Source organism: Gymnodraco acuticeps, unplaced genomic scaffold, assembly GCF_902827175.1.
Source record: "Gymnodraco acuticeps unplaced genomic scaffold, fGymAcu1.1, whole genome shotgun sequence".
In the NCBI taxonomy this organism is placed as follows: Eukaryota; Metazoa; Chordata; class Actinopteri; order Perciformes; family Bathydraconidae; genus Gymnodraco; species Gymnodraco acuticeps.
In genome coordinates this window covers 161,522-188,736 of record NW_022991669.1, presented here as the reverse complement: position 1 = coordinate 188,736, position 27,215 = coordinate 161,522, and the positions used below count along the sequence as shown (strand labels likewise).

General features: G+C 42.6%; 1 protein-coding gene across 1 annotated transcript in view; it reads left to right on the top strand.

Annotated features, from left to right (window-relative positions):
* The window catches only part of phf2 (PHD finger protein 2), a 92,121-nt gene that overhangs the window by 32,334 nt on the left and 32,572 nt on the right, over positions 1-27,215 (top strand). Inside the window, 12 exon segments of the mRNA XM_034198665.1 lie at positions 17,714-17,756; positions 17,758-17,800; positions 20,395-20,509; positions 20,800-20,960; positions 23,936-23,985; positions 23,987-24,250; positions 24,253-24,294; positions 24,296-24,329; positions 24,332-24,348; positions 24,444-24,485; positions 24,487-24,561; positions 24,563-24,598. Coding sequence (XP_034054556.1) covers positions 17,714-17,756; positions 17,758-17,800; positions 20,395-20,509; positions 20,800-20,960; positions 23,936-23,985; positions 23,987-24,250; positions 24,253-24,294; positions 24,296-24,329; positions 24,332-24,348; positions 24,444-24,485; positions 24,487-24,561; positions 24,563-24,598 — 922 coding nt within the window.

Here is a 27,215-nt window from a genome sequence, read left to right as displayed (position 1 = left end):
TATAGTATGTTAATTCCCTAATGTGATAATGAAGCTTCCTATAGTTTAATGGGCCTGGATAGGGCCTGGATTGTGTTTTGGAGGAGACCAACAGCTTTGTGGATGTCTACATTACATTACATTACATGTCACTTGTTAGACGCTTTTATCCAAAGCGACTTACATACTCAATACTGTGGACAATCCCCACAGGAGCAATTTGGGGTGAAGTGTCTTGCCCAGGGACACAACGACATGCTGACTGCAGTGGGGTTTGAAACTGTGCTCCCCTGATCCGAGCACCAACGCACTAGTCCACTGCGTGATAAAACTGCACGTTTCAGAGTGGCCTTTTATTGTGGCCAGCCTAAGGCACACCTGTGCAATAATCATGCTGTCTAATCAGCATCTTGATATGCCACACCTGTGACGTGGAATGGATTATCTCGGCAAAGGAGAAGTGCTCACTATCACAGATTTTTTCAGATTGTGAACAATATTTGAGAGAAATGGTTATTTTGTGTATATAGAAAATGTTTTAGATCTTTGAGTTCATCTCATGAAAAATGGGAGCAAAAACAAAAGTGTTGCATTTATATTTTTGTTCAGTGTAAGTGAGGACCATCCAGTTAGGCTTTACAGTTTGCAATGATGAGTCCTATAGGGTGCATTTGATATATATCGCAGTGCAGCATGGTAGAGTGGGTCAAGTTTGTCCAAAACAGTGGGACAGGCAAATCTATAAATTGTATCACCGTAGTCAAACTGGGACAGGAATAAGCCAGAGACCAACATTTTATGGGAAGAAGTTCAAAAACAACTTTTAAGTCTGTAAAGGAAGCCAAGAGTGAATTTCAATTTCATTACATGATATTACATGTTACTTGTTAGATGCTTTTATCCAAAGCGACTTACATACTCAATACTGTGGGCAATCCCACAGGAGCAATTTGGGGTGAAGTGTCTTGCCCAGGGATACAACGACATGCTGATTGCAGTGGGGTTTGAACCTGTGACCCTCTGATCCCAACACCAAGGCTCTATCCACTGCGCCACACCCCTAATTTCTTAGTTAGAACTTCAATGTGGTGTTTAAAGTTTAGATTTCTGTCCAAACAAAAGCCCAGATATTTGTATGTATCGACAAACTCAACGGAGACGCCATCAAGGGTGTCAATGGAGAGGCAAGAGGACGCCGACTTGGGAGCAAAAAGCATTGCTTTGGTTTTCTTACTGTTCAATAGCAGTTTCGAATCAAGAAGCGCATGCTGTAGCGGGATAAAATCAAATGTTACCCTAACCCTTGGAAACGGCCATATCCAGAGAAGGAGCACATGAGCATACAATAGTGTCATCAGCATACATATGATAGGTAGAACATTGCATCTGATTACAAATATTGTTTACATATAATAAAAAGAGCAAGGGCCCCAAAATAGAGCCCTGTGGAACTCCATTCTCCAAGGTGACAGGGTCAGAGACAGTACTACCCAACCTGGCGCATTGAGTACGGTCGGTTAGATAACTCTGAAACCAGCAAATGTTGTGACCGAAACGAGACACCAACATAACATTAGACAGAATGTGGTGATCTACTGTGTCAAATGCTTTGGCTAAGTCAATAAACAATGCAACACAGAAAATATTTTGTATCAAAAGCAGCCTTAATATCGTCTAAGACTTTCAGACTGGCAGTCACAGTACTGTGCTTTGATCAGAATCCAGATTGCTTAGGGTTAAGGATGTTATGTGAATTTAAAAAAAGTTTTAACTGAGTAGAAACTAGGGACTCAAGAATCTTTGATAACACAGACATATTTGAGATAGGACGATAGTTATTTAACTCCGTGGGATCACCAGCTTTCAAGATGGGCGATACCAGAGCTTGTTTCCACACAGCTGGCAGTGTGTGAGTGGACATGGAGAGATTACAAATATCAGTTACTGGTTGTGCTATAATCTGAGCTGCAATTTAAAAAAAGAACGGGTTGAGGCCGTCAGGCCCGGCAGACTTTTTAGGATCAATTGAGTGCAAACCCTGTAAGACTTCAGAGACCGAGAAAGAAGCAAAATCAAAAACAGGGGAGTTCATCTCTTGACTAGGGCTGTGAGTACGACCCTGTAGAGAGTCATGACTTTGCTCATCAAAAATGTGACCAGCCTTTTTGAAGTGAGCATTAAAGGCATTAGACATATCATTTGTATCTGAAATAAAAGAATCACTGACCTTCAGTTTTTGTGGGAAACTAGAAACCTTCTTGTTCTGAAGTGATTTAATTGTTTTCCAGAACTTAAGATGGTCATTAAACAATCAGTGGTTAAGCTCAGAAGGTAATCAGCTTTAGCTTTTTTAATAAGCGCTTAACATTTATTTCTGAGGACACGAAAAAGAAGCCAGTCATCACTAGTGTTAGACTTTCTAGCTAAAGACCATTGCTTATTTCGATCATGAATGAGATCAGATAGTTCTCTAGTAAACCATGGAGTGTTCCTATTCTTAACTGAATTTTCTAAGGGGGGCATGTCTATTAATAATCGATAAAAAGTGATCAATAAAGAATTGGACAGCAACATCGACAGATGGAATTAACACTTTGAAGTGCCATTTAACCTCCGCCAGATCGTGTAGGAAAGCCTGCTCAGAGAAGTGTTTGAAGCAGCGCCTGAGCATAAGGCCCTTGGCTATGGGCAACTTAGTGCTCCTAATGCAAGCAATAGTGCACTGATATCATTAGAAAAACACGAACAGACACATACTTATGAGCTGCATTTGTTAGAATGACATCTATAAGGGTATCGTTATTGGGTTTGGCAGGGTTTATTCTAGTGGGACTATCAATAAGCTGAGTTAAGTTCAAAGAATCACAAAGCTGCTTAAACTGTGAAGATATATCACTCAACCAGTCCCAATTTAAATCACCCAATAATATGATTTCAGAAGAAAACTTAGACAACAATTCAGTAAGGCTAGTAGTTGTATCCATGATGGCCGATGGAGGCCTATAACAGCCATAACAGTGAGAGGAGCATTTGCTATAGTTATTTGGACTGCTAGCAACTCAAATTGCCTTGGAATTGAAATAGAATGAAGGACAGAGCACTGTAGTTTCTCAGCAGTGTATATTGCAACACCACCAGCTCTGCCCTTACGATCCATTCTGAATACATTATATCCATCAATGTGAATAACAGTGTCAGTGACAGACGGTTTTAACCAGGTTTCAGAAACTACAACAATATCCGGCTTAGCAACTAAAAACCAGGCCTTGAAAACATCTAATTTGGGCACTAGGCTTCTAGCATTAACATGCAGAAAACCCAATCCTTGCCTACAGCTAAACTTATTCGGAGTTGGCAAATGCTGCAAGGAAGCAGAGAAACAATCAGGACCAGGGTTAATGTTAACGTTACCAGAGAGTAAAAGCAGTAACAATATTAACAGCCTGGAAGATGATTTTTTTCACATGGGCTCTGGATGCGTCACTCCTCGGGGGGCGGGGTCAAATCCGTTACTCTCTATGCTGTCCAAGATTTTCTTTTGGAGTTCACGGGCTGACATTTCCACAAACCCCAAGAAAGCTTAGTTTATCAGGTTATCGTTTTCATCCCTCTGGATTGTCACATATTGGCCAATTTGGTCTCTTTTGGAAATATCTTGGGTGGTGTCCATGATCACAGAAAAAAACTGAGCATTATTTATTTCTACTAGAATGTCGCACTGCATCCGCTTTCCGATTATGTATATTATCTCATTTTGAACAGCTGGACTCTAGTATTTCACAGAACCTTGTGATAGCTCAACAAGTTCTTTCAGAACCGGATCGTAACATGCTTAAAGTTATATCATACTGAGAAAGTTCCCACTGTTGGGCTGTCAAGTTCAAGTACCTGTCTCCAGTAATTAGCAGCATTCCTTGCATTCCTCTCCATGTTTGCATCCATTCTCCCGTTTCTCTTCCACTGTTCATATATTACACATGCTCCGACATGGACCTGAGATTGTGCATGTGTGTCAATCCTTGCCGACAAATGTTACCATTCGCGAACTCCTTTGACCCACGCATCACTGTTGAACGGTGCACCTCGGTCTGCAAACAGCCAGCACGGCTCACAATAGGCACAGTCCAGGCTGGGGGAGTAACACAGCCTTGTCCGTGGCAGTTTGATACCTGCTCTGGTAGTGGTGGTGTAATACGTCATGGAGAAACACCTGTTTCCTTGATGTTTGTCTCTGGGGAATGGGCCGGTAGGCCTACATGGACCAGTTGCTATAATATAGCTTTTGATCTTGGCGTCGGGGGTCTCAATAGCGCCATAGAGTCCCCTATCGGTTGGTGCCTATGGGGGGACTGTAGGACCACCGCCGGGCACAGCCAAATCCAGCCTCTCCTCCTGGCTGGCTGGAGAAGAAGGTTGCACAGCCACGGCCACGAATACAGCTTCACTTGTGGAGCTAGATGGCAATGATGGTGGTAAGGCAGGTGAGCTATCGTTAGCCCCCGGCTCCGGCTGCCGCTGCACGTCAACATTGCTAACGTTAGCGTTCGATTTCGAGGACGATGTATGACCAGAAAAAAGTCTAATTGTGTCAGTTTAGCCTTTACATCTCCTTGTTCTCTCTTGTCCTTTCTCTTTTGAGCACCGCTCTTGTGCTTTGGTTTGCCGTAAATTATAAATGCAAGCTATTCCGTTTTTTATAATGCTGCCGAACTTGCTGCTGCTAGCTACAGTACAGGTTGATTAAACGGTTCGCTTGTCATGCAAGGTATCACATGACATGAAAGGGAGCAAGGTCATTGGACAGACAAATTACAAATTAATTTAGGTTGCTTGGTTACTTTGAAGACTGCGTGAACCGGTCAATGCCATTGGGGCCCCAACAAATATACATAAATATAAAGGGGGGGGCCCAAAAACAAAATCATAATCACGATTATGTTGGTCAATATCATTACACGATCATTACATACAATTATTCATTGACTTTGAAAACATCCATTTATTGAACTTTAAAATAAAATTATAATAATAATTTGAACAGTATCTTTTTAGTAGTTGATTACCCTGAACTTTAAGTATAATTCAACTGCAAAGTATTCAGCTGAAGCCACATCCTTTTCAACTTTGTCATATAGGGCAGGCAGTGCAGATCTGGTGAAATTATGCAGAGATGGCATTGCATAACGCTTGTCCATAGTGTTAACCAGTTGCTTAAAGGGGACCTATCATGCCAAATGCACTTGTGTACGTCTTTTATACATGAATATGTGTCCCCGGTGTTCCAGGGAACTCACCAAGTGTCAGAAAACACAACCCTCTCTATTTTCCTCCATACCCAAATCTCTAAAAATGGGGCTGCAACGGATCTGATAAAAACTGATCCAGATTTGAACACTGTCCTGACGTCAGGACGGTGGTGCTACGGCTATTGGGCCAACTCTCCACCTATCAGGGGAATGAGAGGTTGGGCCACGGCCGGCCATTGCCGCTCGAAAGCGCTGGAGACGCTGTAGTACATATGCCAGGCCTGTAAGTGGTGCTGTAGTCTGCCACAAAAGCAGCGAAGAAGACTTCCCGTGCATGGTTGCCATGGTTGCCCTTCTGTTTATTCTCCGCTGTGGCTCTTTTTCTCCCTCCCCGAGGCAAGCGTTTGCTCCCGCTGCTGTAATTCAATGCAATCCCTCCCCGTCGAGGCAAGCGCTGTAATTCTCTCCGGTTTGCCACCAGCAGATGACAAACACCCACCTCTCCGCCTCTTCCAAGGAACGAGGGGACCGTGCGGCAGAGTTAGGTTTTCTTTCGCTGGTCAAGATGTCCGGTAAAGTTGAAATCTTCCGGACAAAATTAGAAAAGTGCCGGTCAAAGGTCTTCTTTGTTATTTATTGAGCTTTAAAACAAATGAATAACGACTCTATATAATAATATAATAAAACACGGAGGACGGAGAACTATTTGTCTCCCCCTCTTCTGACTTGATCAGAGCACGCTCCCCTCTCCTGCAGGGGGGCGTGGTCAGCTGCAGCTCACAGAATCAGCCCCCTGCAAAAACAGGGCTGGAGAACAGCAAATAGAGCAAAATGAGGCATGATCTGTTTGGTATTTTGAAAACAGAAACGTATAAATATACCGTATATAGGTATGGCCCACAATATATCATTTAAATATAGCATGATAGGTGTCCTTTAACCTGCTAAGCCCCAAGGTCCCCCTCGGCGGGTCCTTTTTTTTTTCTTCTTCACGACACTGTGTCTCAGGGGATCTTAATATTTAAGAACCTATTAATGTGTTATACCAGATTAACTGGAATAATCTCAGCTAACTGACGATACAAACCATTTTTACCAAAACAAAACACAAGTCTCATAAGAAGCATCTAAATGAACGCACTTTGGCACAGAACTCAAGATAAAAGATACCCTTATTACTTATCGTAGCTGCACATACAAGATATCCGATTAAAGCGGAGGTTCCACAGATATATATATCATCACTGAGTGATCCGAACTCGCAGGGGAAGCAAACACAGACATCACAACACGTACCTTTACGGAGCTTTTACAGGAGATCGTTTCACCGTAGCTGTCAATCTGATCAAAAGACTTGTTCAATGGCATTAAAACGAGAAAAAACGCAGCTGAATTAGTTAATCCATAGGTTGATAATGATAATGTTTCTGTGTAATATTTTTTTAAATTTATAATCCATAATTCAATTTGTATGTAAAAATCGGAGAGTAAAAGTTAGCTGATAATGGTAGCCACCAGAGTTATCGCAGCTTCCGGTCTTGGCTATGCGGCAGTCTCACACACACACATTACCAAATAATGAGTATGTGGGAGTTCCCCTTGATTCAATTGGCTCTGATGGTTAGAAAGAGATGTCAATCAGCAAAATCGAGCAAGGGGGGCCAGAGATAGGTCAAATCCACCCAAATGACCCCAGAAGTGGTTTTTTTTTCTTAAACCTCTCTAAAAAGGTCAAATTTAACTTGTTTTGCATCAATTTTGATACAGGGTACTTATGTTATAGTTTGGATTCCTAAAGCTTTTAGTCTACCATCCCATCATTCAAGGGTGGTTTTCACTATAAGTAATGTTTTCTTTTGGACGGACAATAATTTACATTTTTTTTTACTGTGTTCAATCTGAATTTACTTTAAAATAAAAAATATCTATATTGATTCTGACTCTTCTACATCCAACTCACAGGTGTAACCTTGCTTTGAGAAAAAAGATTATTAATTTAACCCTTTTAGAAGGGAAGATATGGTAATTTTCGAGCCTGAGACCTGAAAAACAGACTCGGGGGTTAATGTTTTTTTGGACATGTCTAATAGTTTACTCCACTGAGTGTTGACAAGAAACACGTGTTTTGTTTTGATGACCTATCAGGTACGCAAAGGCGCATAGTGACACAAGTGACGTTACGCATTTCAGATGTTTGCAGCGCATGCGTACCTGCGTTATGTGCAGTGGGGAGGCTGTGGCGCAGTTGACAGGTTCAAACCTCACTGCAGTCAGCATGTCGTTGTGTCCCTGGGCAAGACACTTCACCCCAAATGGCTCCTGTGGGGATTGCCCACAGTATCGAGTAGGGAGGGGTATCGTTAGGATTTTATCGATACCAATACTGCTTATCGATACCGGTATTTTTCGATACTCTTATCGATACTTTTCAATAATTTGGTGCTCAAAATGATATACAAGATGTGACGATTGAACAGTCATTTTATTGTGATTTTCTTGCAGAAATAACTGTATAACTTATACATTAGCTTCTCAGAAGCAGACAAAAATAGATAAAATAACTTAAAGGGCCCCGCCCTATCATGCTTTTTGGGGTTTTCCCTCATACAGAGGATGAAAAAAGGTGCTGCTGCACAGGCAGTATGAGACAAGCATTTTTTTTTTACATGGAAACATGTCCAAGAATGAAAACGAAATACCCCCAAAAAAATGAATGCTGCACTCAACAGTTTTTGTTTAAAAAGATAAGCATGTTCACTTTCTCCGGGAGGAGCCGTGATCTCTCCTTACTGAGAGTGTTGCCAGCTATGAAGAACACTCTCTCAGCAGGCGTTGAGGAAGCCTGAACACAGAGGTAGGTGGAGAGCCGAGAGAGGATAGGAAAAGTTTCCTTCTTACTCCACCACCAGTGGGCAGGGTCTTCTGATGTAGGGATGGGAAGGAGGCCTCTGTAGACTGACAGCTCATTCCTGATGTTCTCGAGGATTGTTGGCGCAGTTTTTTGCTGTTGAATAAGGCTCCTCCGCAGCTCTTTATCATCTTCAGCGAAGAGTTCATCCAGTGCAGAGACCCTGGGTTTCTTGACAACATGACGCTGAAAGGCAAGGCAAGTTTATTTATATAGCACTTTTCAACACAAGGCAATTCAAGGTGCTTTACAAAAATGAAAGACATTCAGAAAGTCATTAAAAAGAAAAGATCATAAAAGAAACATTAAAAGAAAAAATACATTAATAAAAAGTAGATGAATACAAAGTGACAGTGCAGTTTAAGATATGAATAGTTCACACAGAAGTTCCATTTTAATGATGCCTTTCTTTAAGGTTTCTCCGAACATGATCTGTGTACGCTTGTATGGCACATACGTCCCGAGCAGCATACACAGAGAAAACCAGCCAGGACAAAGTCCCCAGACACTGATTCCCTGGGGTTACTAGCCCCAAATGTTCATTAACCAAAAACGAAACACAACGGCTCAGTTTCAATTAAAAGCAGCGACAAAAAGAAAAGTCTTCAGCCTGGATTTAAAAGTAGTCAGAGTTGCAGCGGACCTGCAGGTTTCTGGGAGTTTGTTCCAGATATTTGGAGCATAATAACTGAACGCTGCTTTACCATGTTTAGTTCTGACTCTGGGGACAGAAAGCTGACCAGTCCCTGAAGACCTGAGAGATCTGGATGGTTCATAATTTAGCAGGAGGTCAGAAATGTATTTTGGGCCTAAACCATTCAGTGCTTTATAAACCAGCAGCAGTATTTTGAAATCTATTCTTTGACACACAGGAAGCCAGTGTAAAGACTTCAGAACAGGAGTGATGTGATCCACTTTCTTAGTGTTAGTGAGGACTCGAGCAGCAGCGTTCTGAATCAGCTGCAGCTTTCTAATAGATTTTTTAGTGAGACCTGTGAAGACACCATTGCAGTAGTCGAGTCTACTGAAGATAAAAGCATGGACACGTTTTTCCAAATCCTGCTGTGACATTAGTCTTTAATCCTAGATATGTTCTTTAGGTCAGTGGTTCTCAAATGGGGGTACGCGGCCCCCTAGGGGTACGTTGGAGTACTGCAGGGGGTACGTGAGATTTATTTTATGCTAATGAAAAAAACAAACATAATGAATGCATTTAAACAAACTACTAATAGTAGATTAACTACTTTATTCAAAAGTTTACAGTAATGGATGATAATAAAATGGGAACAATAAACGGGGCGCTCTCTTTTCCTCTCCCTCTCCTGACAGCTCGTCAGGCTCGTGCAGCTCGCTGAACCTGTAATAAGTGACCCGACAGTAAAGAATACATATATTTATAACTAGTTTAGCTAGTTCCAGAGTAGATAAACTAGCTAAGTGTGTTAGGTCTAACTCTTAGTCTATTTTGCAACGCTCAACTGAGGTACAACTTGTAACGCTCTTGTTGCAATTCAGCTTCCCGCACCACTGTAGTTAAGCTTAAACGCTCCATCTCAGTTTCCTGTTCACGAGCTCTAGCCCAGTCCTCACGAGCACTTGCTCGTTCCTCACGTTCACTGTCTTGTTGGTACTGCAGCAGCATTATTTCCTTTCTCTGTTCAAATGTAATTTCACCAAAGTCAAACAAAGAAAAACCTGCACTTCTCTGCCGCTCTGGATTTATAGCTGCCTTCACAGCCAACTCCTCCTCGGAACCATCATCGACAGCTGGCAGAACTTCTTGCAGTACCAACTGGGCCTGTAACGTAGTCACTATGGTGTCTTTACGACCCTGCTTTGGAACCTCTACCTCAAAATGCTCTGCAATTTTTAACAGTTGGTCTTTAGTACATTTTTCCAGCAGTTCCACAATGGGACACTTAACAAAATCTGTCAATGTAGCCATGATTATGCAAACTCCCTTGAACCTGGTGCACAGACACCTAAAAACACATATATATATATATTTTGTTTAACTCTGGAATACCTCTCCCCTAGCTAACTGCCTACCCAATACTAGCTATCTTGTCTCACCCTAGTCTTCATGCATGCCACGACAGGTGTTTTAAACACTTACCCAATGACTCGGTAAAGCCCCAGCAAAGCTGTTACTCACCAAGACAGCCACGGACGTGTACCCATGACAAAAAAATGTCGAATCATGTTTATGCAAAAAATAACAAACCAACAAGCTCCCCTGAAGGAGATGTTGCTTATGATTATCAGGAAAGGTCATTCCAAAGCCACTCCTTAATGCCCTACACCAGGAACAAACTGTCTAACAATCAAGGCAGACAAATCAAGTCAACACATATCACCTGGTTCTTTATCCCGGACGAGTCCCCATATGTTACAAGCTGGCTCTGCTTGCAACATAAGGACAACAGTTCCACACAGGAGTTGCCCAAAACAGTCATTTATTTTACCCAACACAGTGGTTACAACCAACAATAAAACACACAGAGGAGCAGTGTCCTGCTGCACCGAGCAGGGCAGCTGAGAGAGAGCGAGAGCCTGTTCTGCAGCCCTCTTATATACTGGAATCAAGTGCCACAGGTGGGTCCCATCACTGCTGATTACAAGAAACACACAGGTTACAGCAGCACCACCTGGTGGACAACCACAGGGTTGTCACACACTTTTCAACACAAGGCAATTCAATATAGAGTGAGTGATGTGATCCACTTTCTTAGTGTTAGTGAGGACTCGAGCAGCAGCGTTCTGAATCAGCTGAAGCTTTCTAATAGATGTTTTAGTGAGACCTAGGGATGGGTATCGAGAACCAGTACTAAGCCATTCCCGGCAGCCGATTGGACGGTATCGGTATACCGTTAAGCCGCTGGACAAATGGTGCTGCTATCGGTATATGAATTACGCTACTTCCTTAGTTTAAACAATTCTGGTTGGTTGGGAACCCTCATCCTGTGTGACATATCCGGTTTGAGTACCACTCTGATTGGCCACTGTGAATGCCACTCGTCATCTCTCCTAACAGCGCACTTATTATTGTGAGACTCCCGGGGCAGACCATAGCAGGGGCAGACGCAAAATCTTGCTCGAAACAGCGTATCAAGGCTTCTTAACATTTAACAACTTATTAATGATGCATACCCACTTAACGAGAAGAAACTCAGCTAACAGACGATATTAACCATTTTACCTACACGGAACAGAAGTCCAACACCAAGAGTCTAAAATCAACACTTAGCGAAACGGGCTAACGAGGCTAATGGCTACTTTAATAATAATAATACATTACATTTATAAAGCACTTTTCCTGGTGCTGAAAGCGCTTACAAGCAAGTCAAACTTAAGTAAAACTGCTAAAGTAACACTTTAGCACATAACTGGCAAAAGTGATCTTTTCTACGTCATGTTATCTGACGTGTTCTTTCTTAAGTGTTTACCCGCTAGAACAGTGTCATTATATGTATTATATATAACAACTTTACTCTAAGTCCCTCCTGCAGACATCCTGCTGAATACACAGACACACAGCTGGGGGAGGGGATTCAGCTAGATGACTGTATAGGTTGGGACGTATCACATGTGCCACATTTCGCCATTGACGTCAGAGGAGAAAAATACTGGATCTGCTCGTTTGCACCCCCGTTTTTTAGAGATGTGGGTAAGGAGGAAAAGAGAAAGGGTTGTATTTTCTGAAACTTTGTGAAGTCTCCTTACACACCGGGGACACATGATTATGTATAAAAGACATTAAAAAGTGAATTTTGCATAATAGGTCCTGTTCTGCCCTCACTGTCGTTATGAGTACAGATATGCTGACAGATAACTCCTCGACAAGTGGCAAGCGTTTATCTTCTTTAATAAGATGTCAACAGACATAAAACTGAAAGAAACACAATATACATTGAAATTAGACACTTAGCTGTGATGCAGAAATATATAATACAACGGTTAATTACGTCACTCACAAACATCACAAAATATGCATATCAAATGTTTACATGCAAAAGTGCTGTGTAATACACTTACAAAACATGTGCTAACCATACATCAAACATCAATGAATAGCAATCTACCTCAAAATAATCGTTGATATCCTCTTAAGAATACGTACAAAAATACTTACAAGCAATGCAACAACATAGCAAAGAAGGATGGATGCAGATTCAAACAATGATATTTTTCCTCTCTGTCCCTTTCAACCACGACTCACATGTGAGTATCACTTCCTGTGTTTTTAATGTAAGTCTTTCCCATTGGCTGGTACTAACAAAAGAAGAAGAAACAAAAAGTAACAGAACCACCTGCTGGCTGGAATAAGACAGCGTCTTCGACAGCACACTCCCCGCTTGACATCTATGAGATGTCACAATTTTCTTTTGATTGTTCTTATCATTAGTGTTTGGAAGGAGGAGGACAGTGTCCGTTATGGGCCTCAAGAAAACCTTGCATGTTCCTCCAGAGGCAACCTTGACTTCTATCTTCCTGACCTTTCCGTCGTGGCTGGGGAAGGTTTGACCACCATGCCCATTGGCCATTGATTCCGATGGACCTGACTGTCCTTCAGCAGCACGAGGTCCCCTTCTTGCAGGTTAGGTCTCTCCGATTGCCATTTCCTGTGGCCTTGTAGGGTAGAGAGGTATTGGTTTTTCCAACGATGCCAGAAAGCGTTTGCGAGATGTTGCACCTGCTTCCACTGGCGTTTGTAGAGGTCACTGTCTTTGAAGTCACCAGGAGGTATTGATGGAATGCCAACCTTCTGGGTTAGGAGGGTAGCTGGTGTTAGGATGATAGGAAAGCTTGGGTCGGTGGACACTGGGATGAGAGGTCTTGTGTTCACAATGGCTGTCACCTCTGGTTGCGGCGCAAGCTTAGCCTTGCCGAACAGAAATCCAAGTTTACTTTTGCCTTCTGCATCTGTTACTTTAATGTAGGCTACAGTTGCTATGGCTTGTGTAGAGGCGTCGCAGAAAATACAAAGCTCCCTGTGTGTTGAACTGCTCAGGGGGATGGCAGTGTATGTCCTTGGAATGCGGACGTGTTCCAGATCTTTGATAGAGTCTTTCCACTCACACCAGTCTTTAAGCTTCTTTTCAGGAAGGGGTTCGTCCCACTCGCAGGCCTCCGTTGTAAACTCTCTTAGCAGGGCTCTACCTTTAATGCTGACTGGAGCTGCAAAACCAAGCGGGTCGTAGAGGCTATTTAAGGTCGATAACACCCCTCTGCGAGTGTAAGGTTTCTCTGCCCTGGACACCTGGAAGGTGAACTCGTCAGTGGTAACGTCCCAGCTTATTCCTAGACTTCGTAACATGGGTGGAAAGTCTGCTCCAAGATCGAGGTCTTTTAAGCCTTTTGCAAGATCCTCTTTTGGAAAGGCTTTCATCACTTCGATGCTGTTAGAAGCTATCTTGTGCCGCTTTAAGTTGGATGCAGCTAGCGTTTCTTGGGCCGCCTTGAGAGCTGCAACGGCCTCATTTCCCGATGGAAATGAGATGAGACCATCGTCAACATAGAAGTGACGCTCAACTAGGTCTTTGGATGCCTTTCTGAGCGCGTAGTTTGCCACGGCAGGTGATGGACTGTTCCCGAAGACGTGCACTCTCATGCGGTACTCCACTATGGGTTGCTCCAAGTCGTTGTTCCGGTGCCAAAGGAAGCGTAAGAAGTTCCTGTGATCTTCTCGTACCAAGAAGCAATAGAACATCTGCTTGATGTCAGTAGTTACTGCCACTCGCTCTTCGCGGAACCGCATAAGGACACCCAGCAGGCTGTTGTTGAGATTGGGGCCTGTGAGAAGGACATCATTTAAAGACACTCCATGGTGTTGAGTGCTCGAGTCCAAGACCACCCTGATTTGTTCTGGCTTATGAGGGTGATAAACCCCAAAGAAGGGAAGATACCAGCATTCCTCATGTTCTTTGAGTGGGGGTGCCGGTTCTGCATGACCGCTGACAAATATATTTTCCATAAAGTCCACAAAGTGTTGTCTTGTTTCAGGTCGCTTCTTCAGCGTGCGACGAACTGAGGAGAGGCGTTGACTTGCTTGCTGTTTGTTGTTGGGGAGACGTGGTCTTGGAGAGCGGAAGGGCAACGGAGCCACCCAGCTGTTTGAGTCATATTGGTAAACTTCCTTCTCCATTATCTGCAGGAAGGTTCTTTCTTCTATGGAGTAGGCAGGTTTCTCGTCTGCGCTAGTAGACTGAAAGACTGTATCTCCCATGGTGTCTGCCTTAGAGTCCATCCTGTCGCGGTCTTGGCAATCAAAACGTTCCTTTACCTGCATGCTGTTTTGACATGGAAGGAAGTAGCTTGTTCTTCCATTTTCCAAGATGTTTGTCTTGAGAACATTTACATGTCCAGGGTTGTGAGCCCCGCCAAGACAGACATCACCAACATAACCCACCCCAGAGCTAACTTCTGTGCGAATGGAGCATTTAGGGGCCCGTTGCACTGCTCGAGCACCTTGTGGGTCTGAATAACATCTCTTCCAAGTAGCAACAGAATATCAGCCTTGGGATCGAGTGCTGGGATCTCTGTAGCAACGTCCTTGAGATGTGGATGATAGTGAGCGGCTTCAGGAGTTGGTATTTAATTTCGATTGTCAGGAAGCATGTCGCATTCGATAAGCGTGGGCAAAGCCAGACTGGATTGGCCATCTGCTGATTCCACTATGAATTACTCGCTCTTCTCCCAGTCACCTTTGAAACACCTGCACATGTCTTAAGAGTGTATGGAGAACAGTTTTTGTCGATCCCAAAGATATCGAAGAAGGAAGATCTAGCCAGAGACCTGTTGCTCTGATCGTCCAAGATAGCATAAGCTCTGAGTCGCTTGTCATAGTGATCCTTTGGATAGACATCAACGAGGCAAATCTTGGCACATGAGTGTCCACCGATCTTATTTCCACACAATGGTGGCAATGGGTGAAGCTGAGCCTTGCTCCCCGTCGTGATCAAAGGCAGGTCCTGCAAACCTGTGTGTCGCCCATGGTGCAGGACCAGCGTGGAGAGCACTGATATGTGAGTTACTTTCACATTCTGAACAGTGGATTTCCATCTTACAGTTCTTTGCTTGATGGCTGGAAGAAGCACAGCATTGGAAACATATCTGATTTTGTCTCAGATAAGCCTTACGTTCTTCCAGAGACGCCTCTCGGAATAACCTGCATTTTTTGAGTAGATGAGGTTTTTTGTGGATGGGACACTCTTTGCTTGGGTCTGTAGTGGTTTTTTCAGCACTTGGCATTTGTTCGGAGCTAACCACTTCTGTTCTGTGGACTGTGATAGGCATTTTTGATTTGTCGTGTTTTTCCAGATGCTTGTCTGCTTTGAAGGTCGTGAAGGTGGGTGGAACCATAGACATGAAACTGGGGTCATTTCTCATTTTGGCCTCATCTTTAATGAAGGTGGCAAAGACCGAAAAATGGAGGGAATGACAGAATAATCGCTTTTGTATCTGGTTCCGTGCGTCATCCATTTCTCTTGCAGGCCAAATGAAAAGTGTATCCACTATGGGATGGATTCCACGTGCCGTGTCGAGGTACAGCAATCCTGGTATGTGTCCTTCGCTCTTAGCAGAGTCAATCTCTAACAGTAGGTCACCAAGGTCCCGTAACAGATGAGGCTCCTTGTTGGTAATTCTGGGGAACTGTTCTAGCCTATCAAACATAGCCTTTTCTAAGGACTCAGGAGATCCATAACACTCTTGAAGTCTCTCCCACACTTTGTTCAGACCGAGGGAAGGGTAGTTAATATGCACTGCTCTGAGGCGTTTTGCATGTTGTGAGGATTTGTCGCCTAACCACTTAGTCAACAAGTCAAGCTCTTCACTAGCTGTTAGATGTAGACCTTGGATGCATTTTCATATGAGGATTTCCATGCCCAGTAGTCACCTGGCTTGTCGCTAAACCTTGTAAGACCTCCAGTGAGCAACTCACGTCTAGCTAGAAATCTGGGAAGGTCAGAAATACTTGAGGTTTCTTGTGGGTGAATCAGAGGACTTGACCATTGTGGTTGTTCATGCACTGCAAAGCTCTTAGGTAGCTGAGATGCTCTGTCATTTGCGTTGTTCTTGCAAGGCAGCAACGTGTATGGAGATCTCGGGTCAGGCATTTCAACTTCCTGCTTGAGTTGGTTAAATGTGGAGTCCGCTGGAGCCTCGTTAGGCTTCAGGGCTGCATGTGGAGTTGATTTCTCATTTTGGAGAAATTGGTCATTCACATACTCGCTTGTGCGTTCTAATGGGTGAAATGTCTGTGGGAAGCGAACGCTTATGCGGTCTTCTTCTATTTCGCTTGTCGCAGCTTCGTACACATTAGCTTCAGCGAGAGCTGCCTCTGCATCTTGTTCCTGATGAAGCGCTTCCAATGTAGCCTCCAGACGTGTTTCTTCCACTCTGTGTTCTGCTTGTTTTACTCTCAATTCGATTTCCTTTTGAGCATAGGCCGCTCTGGCTAGTGCTGCCTCCGCTCTAGCCCGTGCATTGACCGCAGCCAAGCTGGCAGATGACTTACTGGAGCCCTTTGATGATTTTGATGCATGAGTGTGGACTGATTCATTATCTCCTGGCTGAGACATGTTTAGTTTCTTAGGGAAGACTGACGTGTGTATCCACCTGATACTTTGATGATGTAGACGAATCTGCTTTTTACTGTTCTGCCCTCACTGTCGTTATGAGTACAGATATGCAGACAGATAACTCCTCGACAAGTGGAAAGCGTTTATCTTCTTTAATAAGATGTTTACATCCACAAGTCAACGGAAGTAAAACTGAAAGAAAACACAATATACATTGAAATTAGAACATAGCAAAGAAGGATGGATTGCAGATTCAAACAATGTCCCTTTCAACCACGACTCACATGTGGGTATCACTTCCTATGTTTTTAATGTAAGTCTTTCCCATTGGCTGGTATAACAAAAGAAGAAGAAACAAAAAGCAACAGCACCACCTGCCTGGCTGGAGTAAGGACAGCGTCTTAGACAGCACAGGTCCCCTTTAAGTTGATAACTTGAAACTTTGCAATGCAAGCTCCAGCAATAGAGTTTTGTTTGACTTCATATGTGCTCAAGGCCACCAGCAGTGTGTGTCTTTCTCAGTATCAAGCAAAATAAGAGTTTGATAACCTTTTTTTTTTTTTTTAAGTCAAGCAAAGATAATGTAATTTCAAAAGTATAAGTATATAATTGTTTTACTCATGTTAGTATTTTTTCTTTTCTAACATCTCTTATTGTTTTGCAGTTTCCTTTGCTTCTTTCTCAATGATCAGACGTTTGCTCTCTATGGGGGCTCTGTGGTTACGCTGCAGCTCTCTCTTTGGGCTCGGTCATTTTTTGTTTGCGATTCTGACACAAACCTCTCAGGTGGGCGGGACTTTCAGGGTGTGTCCCCATTGGCTACTCAGTTTTCACAGCCAGAGATGTTTTGATCATTAAAATAATGGTTACAACTGAAAACATGCATGCTGTCACCATGACAGCAGGCAGAGACCTCAGAGCCCAGCAGCGTCCACATGCCTCTGCAGAACGCTCTTTATGCTCACATTCCTAACCTTTAAACCATGCTTCTGTTTCAGCTGTGTTGAGGTGGATGAAGATGACGCTCCAGATATTGACATACTATCACTGTCCAAACTGTGAGAAGAACCACGGCAAATCCACCTGTAAGTAGCAAGTAGTGCTAACTAGCTCAGAGTTCCCCTCCAAATCAAACTGTGTTTCTAAGAAAAACATTATTAAATGTCTTAATATGAAATAAAATGATGTGTTTCAGGGGGCCTCATTTATAAAGCCTTGCGTAGGATTCACGTGGGAAGGTTGCTTACGTAGGACAAAGCAAATAAATACGCACAGACATTTTCCGATGCGTGCGACACGTCCTACGCCGGTTTTCACGTAACGCCCATATTTGCCTATAAATAGTCAAAAGAAACGCCCGTATTAATATTCATTCTGACTGACTGCATGAAGAAGATAGCAGAAATGACGACAGAACAGCTAAAAAATAAATTTCACACCGTGTCAGATTTTGGTTATTTTGGGGAGGTGGAGATAAATCACATTGTTTGGTGGATGCAGTTTGAACCAGAGTAGCAGCATGGAGGTCGGATCGTCACCAAAATAAATAAATAAGTGGGTCCGAAAAAAGTTAATGACAAAATACACATAGCCTACCTCAGGCAGTGTGTTTGTGCCAGACCCCCCTTGATGAGTAACTGTAAGAAAGTATCGGGGGGATCCACTGGCGGAGTGGAGTCAATTCATGTTTATTTTTTTATTTGGTGGTTTGTGTTCCAGCTGTCGATCAGCTGTGCGCAGCGTCTCCACTGCAGCCTGTGCGTCTCAACCCCCCCCGCAGCAACTCTATATCCACCAGTTAAAGGAAATAAAACAACTGTGTTGTGTAATATCAGCTGCCAAATCTACCAAATATATGGGTGTTCTTAGTTTCCATACCTCCTGTGATTTATTAGCGACTAATCAAGTCTTAGCAAACAGCATAAAACATGATTATCAACATGATAGTATACAGTGGCGGTTTTATATGTACAAATTGTTGGTGGGGCCACAAAAACACTTAGATGTCTATATATAACCTTCTGCAGTGAGGTTCATGGCTGGTGAGGCACTGGCACTGACTCTTCAGGTTTACAAATATTATATTTTGACCTAAATCAAAATATAATATTATTTTCAAAGCCTCTTTAGTCTGATGCTTCGATTAATTTTAAACAGACAGTTCAACAAAAGGATACCCACAAAATGTAATTTTATCATTTAAATATTGAATTGTTCTCTCTTAGTAAGATCCCATTTTCAATAAAATGGTGGTCTTACCTTGACTTGAAGATGAAGTCCATTTGCCTATCCTTCTGGACAAAAACCTCTATTACTTTTTTGTAAAAGTCCTCCTTATCTTCTTGTAGTTTTCAAAAGTCTATCATAAATGTAATCGATAGATTTATGATTTGAAAATTATAAAAGTAGGGTAGACATGTGGATATTATCCGGCTGAACAAAATGTGCATTTATCTAACGGCTACGTTTCCCACAGATCTTATTTGGAGCTATTTTCTAAAATCCTATGGAGAAATCTCATTGTTTTTTTGTCGAGGGAACCCATGAGCAGCTTACTTCCTGGTTTTAGGACGCACCACTTTTGCCTCCTCTTCACACACCACACTTTTCGCGGCACACGTACTTACAGCCAATCAGCTCTGAATTATGTGAGATGACGTATGGTGGGGATGGCAGCTCAGTGCCCCTATGGTCATTATTTTTTTGCCACCACACTTAAATAGGACAATATTCTGAGCATGCACAGTGTAGTTTTTACAGTCACCATTAATTTAGACAGTGAGAGGGAGGGGCAGGATCGGGTTTTTGTCCCACATGGCTCTAAACAGCTCAATAGGCACACACTGTAGACACTAATTAGAAGAACACAGACTAAAACAGCAAATGTACAGAACGAATCAGATGATTAAACATGACCTTAAAATATATTTTATATATTTTTTTTTTTTTGCATTTTGTTGTAATCATTATTTGTAATACTTTCTGCTGACACTAGGTGGGGCTGTGCCCCTAATGACCAGGGGCACCTGCCCCTAATGAGCAGGTCGCCATTGATAGTATATAAAAACCATGCATCGTATCTATATAACCTATAGAAATGCAAAACGGCCTCAGTTTGGACGTAATTCTGTCCTCCTGCATACCGCATCATTTATGAGAATACATGTCATAACATAAGGTGGGGACATTAAGACAACATATTCGAGGTGGTTTTCAATAACATATCTGTATATATTTATTTCTCCAAGTTACGTTTTTGTGTGCACTGAGGAGTCTCAAACAGGCGTTTATTAAATCATTTTAAGATTGGCTTCAATCAGTTTTTGCGAATAATTCTTACTATATGATAGCCTACATGAGAGGGTAACATTATATTTATGGTATTATTTTCACAATATTTCTCTCCATTCTTCCTTCTGCCAATGGTTTGGTCGCAGTTTTCTCGTCTCTCTCCCGTTTTTGTGCGTACCGCATACGGATGGGTCCGAGTTTGTCGTGGAGGACCGCACACTTTTCCCGTCAAGTTGTTTTTATAAATCGCAAACATTGCTTAGAAACTGGCGTACGCCATCTTTTGAGCGTACGCCACCGTGTATAAATGAGGCCCCCAGGTCATGTCTGCCTGTGTTGTTCTGCATGGTTACTGTTCTTGAATGTCATTTGTTTTTCTGTTTTTCAGTGAAAAAGAAAAAGAACTGGAGCAAACATGACACAGGACAAAGCACAGATATCAAAGCTGTTCAGAACGGCAGCCAGGTTTTCATAAAGGAGCTGCGCAGCAGGACCTTTCCAAGGTAAAGACATGACACACATCCTGCTGTCCTCATGTCTCATTACTGAACTACAAACAGAGGAGTCCTGTGAGATGAAGTGGGAAATGTTCTGAATAATCAGAATCAGATCTCCCATTTAATACACTCTATTTAACTGTCAATGTTGATTAGGCTTCTTGAAATGTCATTAGTGACTCTAAAGAGTTGTCAATCTCCCAAAGTATTCCTCACTTAACAATAAGCCCACTAGGGGGCAGTATCAAATTACTTTTCAAATTCTGCTTTAAAATTGTTTTGTGTGTGTGTGTCAGTGCTGATGATGTTGTGGTGAAGCTGAGCGGCGGTCAGCTGACCATGGATTACCTTGAGGACGGGGGCTTCAACGAGCCCCTCCTGGTTCTGAAGAAGGAGGGTCTGGGCCTGAGCGTGCCCCCCCCCACCTTCTACATCAGTGATGTGGAGAACTACGTTGGTAAGAATCTGAGCAGCTACTACAGTACTGCTCTCTGCTAACTTCTGTTAGCTAATGACTTAACTACTGTTACTATAAATACTGCAGTACTGCTCTCTGCTAACTTCTGTTAGCTAATGACTTAACTACTGTTACTATAAATACTGCAGTACCTGCTCTCTGCTAACTTCTGTTAGCTAATGACTTAACTACTGTTACTATAAATACTACAGTACTGCTCTCCTGCTACTTCTGTTAGCTAATGACTTAACTACTGTTACTATAAATACTACAGTACTGCTCTCTGCTAACTTCTGTTAGCTAATGACTTAACTACTGTTACTATAAATATACTACAGTACTGCTCTCTGCTAACTTCTGTTAGCTAATGACTTAACTACTGTTACTATAAATACTACAGTACTGCTCTCTGCTAACTTCTGTTAGCTAATGACTTAACTACTGTTACTATAAATACTGCAGTACTGCTCTCTGCTAACTTTCTGTTTAGCTAATGACTTAACTACTGTTACTATAAATACTGCAGTACTGCTCTCTGCTAACTTCTGTTAGCTAATGACTTAACTACTGTTACTATAAATACTGCAGTACTGCTCTCTGCTAACTTCTGTTAGCTAATGACTTAACTACTGTTACTATAAATACTGCAGTACTGCTCTCTGCTAACTTCTGGTAGCTAATGACTTAACTACTGTTACTATAAATACTGCAGTATTGCAACTACAACATGTGCTATTACTACAATATTACTTGTGTACTAGTACTACAACCAGCCTACTGCAGTACAACTTCAATGAGTTCTATCATCACTACTATTACTGCTGTATATTGAATGCAGTAATAGTAGAGTTTTGGGCCCTCCCAGGAGAAATACAGCCGGTTAAAAATGTCTGGGTCTGTAACATATTAGTGAAAATAAACGTGTGTGAGTGTGAGATAGACCTAACAGTCTGTCAGAATAAACGGAGGGTGGTTTGTTTGTTTGTTTGTGTGTGTGTGTCAGAGCTGTGTGGACTCGAGTCACATGACTTGGACTCGAGTCAGACTCGAGTCACCAATTTGATGACTTGAGACTCGACTTGACACAATCACAAAAGACTTGCGACTCGACTTGGACTTGAACACCAATGACTTCGGGACTTGACTTGGACTTGAGCCTTCTGACTTGAGGTGACTTGATACTTTAATTCAGAGGTCTCCAACACGCCGATCGCGAGCTGCCGCTAGAAGAGAGCAGACTCCCGTCGGGGAAAGAGAATAATCTTCAGACCGCTCCTACTCTTGCTGAGAATCCTTGCAGGCAGGGGCGGGTCTTTATTTAGGGGCCACCATGCGGCCAATCATATGTGAGGACACACTAGGATAATACCATTATGTGAAAGAAGGGTGGGGGCACAAAGATAGCTAGTGGTACAGGCCAGCTGCACAGAGCGACGGGGAGACGGATTTAAATGGCAAGCGCGTCGGAAAAAGGCAAGAAATGAGCGAAAACCGAAAAAGAAGCAGCTCTGGCTGCTTTTCAATGATATGGAGAAATAGCCAAAGCTGAGTGCAGATCTGTAAAATGAAACTAACCTTCAGAGCAGGGGTTTTCTTTTTGGTAAACCACTCAGGATTTATTGTCAGAGGTGGGAGAAGTTCAGATCTTGTACTTGAGTAAAAGTAACCAGAGTGTAGAATCCTCGGTTACGATAAAAAGTCCTGCATTCAAATGTTACAAGTAAAAGTAGAAAAGTATTATCATCAAAATATACTTAATAGTACCACCTGCAGAGGGATCTAGATGCAGGTGTTCTCTTCCCCATAGAGACCGCCTGGCTGCACATTATCAACCTTGCATAAAGATAGATTGTGGGTCCCTTATAACATGTTGTACACAGTGGAAATAAACATTCTGGTCACCTTAACATCAGGGATCTTATCCATTAAACTCCTTCTGATCAAACCGTCACGGTAGCCTTACTTTACTGATCCCTCTTCAAATAGAAAAAACACGTTACTTTACCAGCAGAGAGAAAATGGATTATTAAATTATTAATGTGACTAATAAAGAGCTGTTTGATTATTAAGTATCATTCTGTTGATCGATGTCATTACATTTGGTGAAAAACACATAATGACTTGTTTATGACTCGTTTTGTCAAAGTTTAGGACTTGGACTTGGTCCCCTCTGGTGTGTGTGTGTGGTGTGTGTGTGTTGTGTGTGTGTGTGTGTGTGTTGTGTGGTGTGTGTGTTGTGTGTGTGTGTGTGTGTGTGTGTGTGTGTGTGTGTTGTGTGTGTTTGTGTGTGTGTGGTGTGTGTGTGTGTGTGTGGTGTGTGTGTGTGTGTGTGTGTGTGTGTGTGTGTTGTCAGAAGAGGAGCTATGGCAGAGCATGAACATTCTTACATCACAATTGATATGTAATCTTCAAAATGCACATGTGTTTGCGGTATAATGTTTACACATTGACATTTTCCCAATGTTTGAGTATGTTCTCTTTATGTAAATGAGGCCAGAATGTACAAAATAGAGCATGTTTGTCCAAAGAATTGCCGGACTCCCTTACAGAGAATATATCGGTGATGTTCCGGGAAATGTCGTTTTTGTTTCTGAGATGCACTTTAACTGTGTTGTTTTCAGTCAACTGACATTCAAGACGCTCATACGATTAGATACAGATATATGCTTGAAATGAATCAGCAAGATTAGCTTTTAAGCAATGTTGTTATACCATGGGCATGCCCTCACATATGAAATGCCCACCCAAGGACTTAGGTCTGCTGCCCAGTCTGTATTCAAAGTGATCCTTTCAAACTGTTTGTGTTTATTAGTAAATAAAAATACCTGCATCAAATAAACGTTTTAAATGGGGGTAGGTACATGTGTCTTCATTGCCTCTGTGCTCACGTGTAACACATGGACAGAAGAAGATGTTTAGCCAGTAGCGGTTAATTTTCTTCAGCTTTTATCATGTTTTGTCCCCTTTTTTCTCAGGGTCCAGATGTGGTGTGGACGTGGTTGACGTCACCAAACAGACCGACAGCAAAGATGAAGCTCAAAGAATTTTGTAGATTTTACTACAGCACAAACAGAAAGAAAGTGTTGAAATGTCAATCAAACTTGGAGTTCTCCTGACACAAGGTAACATGCTCTTTACCTGACGTGATTTTTAATGAAGTGAAAAGTCCTTGTACTCATCTTGTTTCTCTTTGCTGCGTCAGGATGAATACTTGGTGAAGTCCACACATTGTACGTCAGTTGTCCTGGGTAGAAAACTACTGGCCTGATGATGCTCTGCGTGGGAAGCCAAAAAAGTCACAAAATACTGTCTGATCTGTGTCAAAGACAGCTACAACAGACTTCCACATCGAGTGTGGTGGCGCCTCCGTCTGTACCACGTCCTGAAGGTCTGTCACTCTCAGCGTCACGCCTGTTGTGAAACATCAACACCTTATCTCTCATACGATAGTGATGGTGCTAGAACATGTGATTGTGTTTGCAGGGGGAGAAGATCTTCTTTCTCATCAAGCCCACCTCTGCCAACCCTGTCTCTGTACGAGCGCTGGAAGGGTCGTCGTCCAATCACAGCGGAGATGTTCTTTGCCGACCAGGTGGACAAGTTGTTACAAATGCACTCTGAAGCAAGGGCAGACCGCTGTTCATCCCATCAGGTATCTTATCCAATATAACAAACCAGGCAGAAAGAGTTCAGATCGGAGACCAAAGGAAGTGGAGTCTGTGTGTATAAAATAGAGGAGAACACTTTTATTAGCACAATTGTTCAACATTGAGAATTAATTAGTCAATGCAATAAACTGAAACATACTTCCAGCTTCTTGTCACTTTGTTTTGTCTCTGTAAATGGGATGTCTTGTGTTTATGCTTTTTAATTAAACCTAATATGTAATGTTAATTCATTAAAACAAGTGTGTATTTCAAAATCTGCTACATGTAGGAGAAATCAGGGTTAAAGAGTTAAAAAAAAAAAGTGTGTCCCCTCTTCTTCATGTCTCTTCTACATCAACACGTGTCCCCTCTTCTTCATGTCTCTTCTACATCAACATGGTGTCCCCTCTTCTTCATGTCTCTTCTACATCAAAGATGTGTCCCCTCTTCTCCATGTCTCTTCTACATCAACATGTGTCCCCTCTTCTTCATGTCTCTTCTACATCAACACGTGTCCCCTCTCTTCATCTCTCTCATGTCTCTTCTACATCAACATGTGTCCCCTCTTCTTCATGTCTCTTCTACATCAACATGTGTCCCCTCTTCTTCATGTCTATTCTACATCAACATGTGTCCCCTCTTCTTCCATGTCTCTTCTACATCAACATGTGTCCCCTCTTCTCCATGTCTCTTCTACATCAACATGTTCCCCTCTTCTTCATGTCTCTTCTACATCAACACGTGTCCCCTCTTCTTCATGTCTCTTCTACATCAACATGTGTCCCCCTCTTCTTCTTCATGTCTCTTCTACATCAACATGTGTCCCTCTTTCAGTCTCTTCTACTCAACATGGTCCCCTCTTCTTCATGTCTCTTCTACTCAACATGTGTCCCCTCTTCTTCATGTCTCTTCTACACAACATGTGTCCCCTCTTCTTCATGTCTCTTCTCTACATCAACATGTGTCCCCTCTTCTTCATGTCTCTTCTCATCAACAGTGTCCCCTCTCTTCATGTCTCTTCTACTCAACATGTGTCCCCCTCTTCTTCATGTCTCTTCTACATCAACATGTGTCCCTCTTCTTCAGTCTCTTCTACATCAACATGTGTCCCCTCTTCTTCATGTCTCTTCTACATCAACATGTGTCCCCTCTTCTCCATGTCTCTTCTACATCAACATGTGTCCCCTCTTCTTCATGTCTCTTCTACACAACATGGTTCCCCTCTTCTCCATGTCTCTTCTACATCAACACGTGTCCCCTCTTCTTTCATGTCTCTTCTACATCAACACGTGTCCCCTCTTCTTCATGTCTCTTCTACATCAACACGTGTCCCCTCTTCTTCATGTCTCTTCTACATCAACATGTCCCCTCCTCTCCATGTCTCTTCTACATCAACAGTGTCCCCTTCTTCTCATGTCTCTTCTACATCAACATGTGTCCCCTCTTCTTCATGTCTCTTCTACATCACACGTGTCCCCTCTTCTTCATGTCTCTTCTACATCAACACGTGTCCCCTCTTCTAATGTCTCTTCTACATCAACATGTCCCCTCTTCTTCATGTCTCTTCTACATCAACATGTGTCCCCTCTTCTTCATGTCTCTTCTATCTACATCAACATGTGTCCCCTCTTCTTCATGTCTCTTCTACATCAACATGTGTCCCCTCTTCTCCATGTCTCTTCTACATCAACATGTGTCCCCTCTTCTTCATTTCTCTTCTACATCAACATGTGTCCCCTCTTCTCCATGTCTCTTCTACATCAACATGTGTCCCCTCTTCTTCATGTCTCTTCTACATCAACATGTGTCCCCTCTTCTCCATGTCTCTTCTACATCACATGTGTCCCCCTCTTCTTCATGTCTCTTCTACATCAACATGTGTCCCCTCTTCTTCATGTCTCTTCTACATCAAAATGTGTCCCCTCTTCTTCATGTCCTCTTCTACATCAACATGTGTCCCCTCTTCTTCATGTCTCTTATACATCAACATGTGTCCCCCTCTTCTTCATGTCTCTTCTACAAACATGTGTCCCCTCTTCTTCATGTCTCTTCTACATCAAACATGTGTCCCCTCTTCTTCATGTCTCTTCTACATCAACATGTGTCCCCTCTTCTTCATGTCTCTTATACATCAACATGTGTCCCCTCTTCTTCATTCTCTTCTACTCCATGTGTCCCCTCTTCTTCATGTCTCTTCTACATCAACATGTGTCCCCTCTTCGTCAGTCTCTTCTACATCAACATGTGTCCCCTCTTCTTCATGTCTCTTCTACATCAACATGTGTCCCCTCTTCTCCATGTCTCTTCTACATCACAGTGTCCCCTCTTCTTCATGTCTCTCTTCTACATCAACATGTGTCCCCTCTTCTTCATGTCTCTTCTACATCAACATGTGTCCCCCTCTTCGTCATGTCTCTCTACATCACATGTGTCCCCTCTTCTTCATGTCTCTTCTACATCACACGTGTCCCCTCTTCTTCATGTCTCTTCTACATCAACATGTGTCCCCTCTTCTTCATGTCTCTTCTAACATCACCATGTGTCCCCTCTTCTTCATGTCTCTTATACATCAACATGTGTCCCCTCTTCTTCAATGTCTCTTCTACAT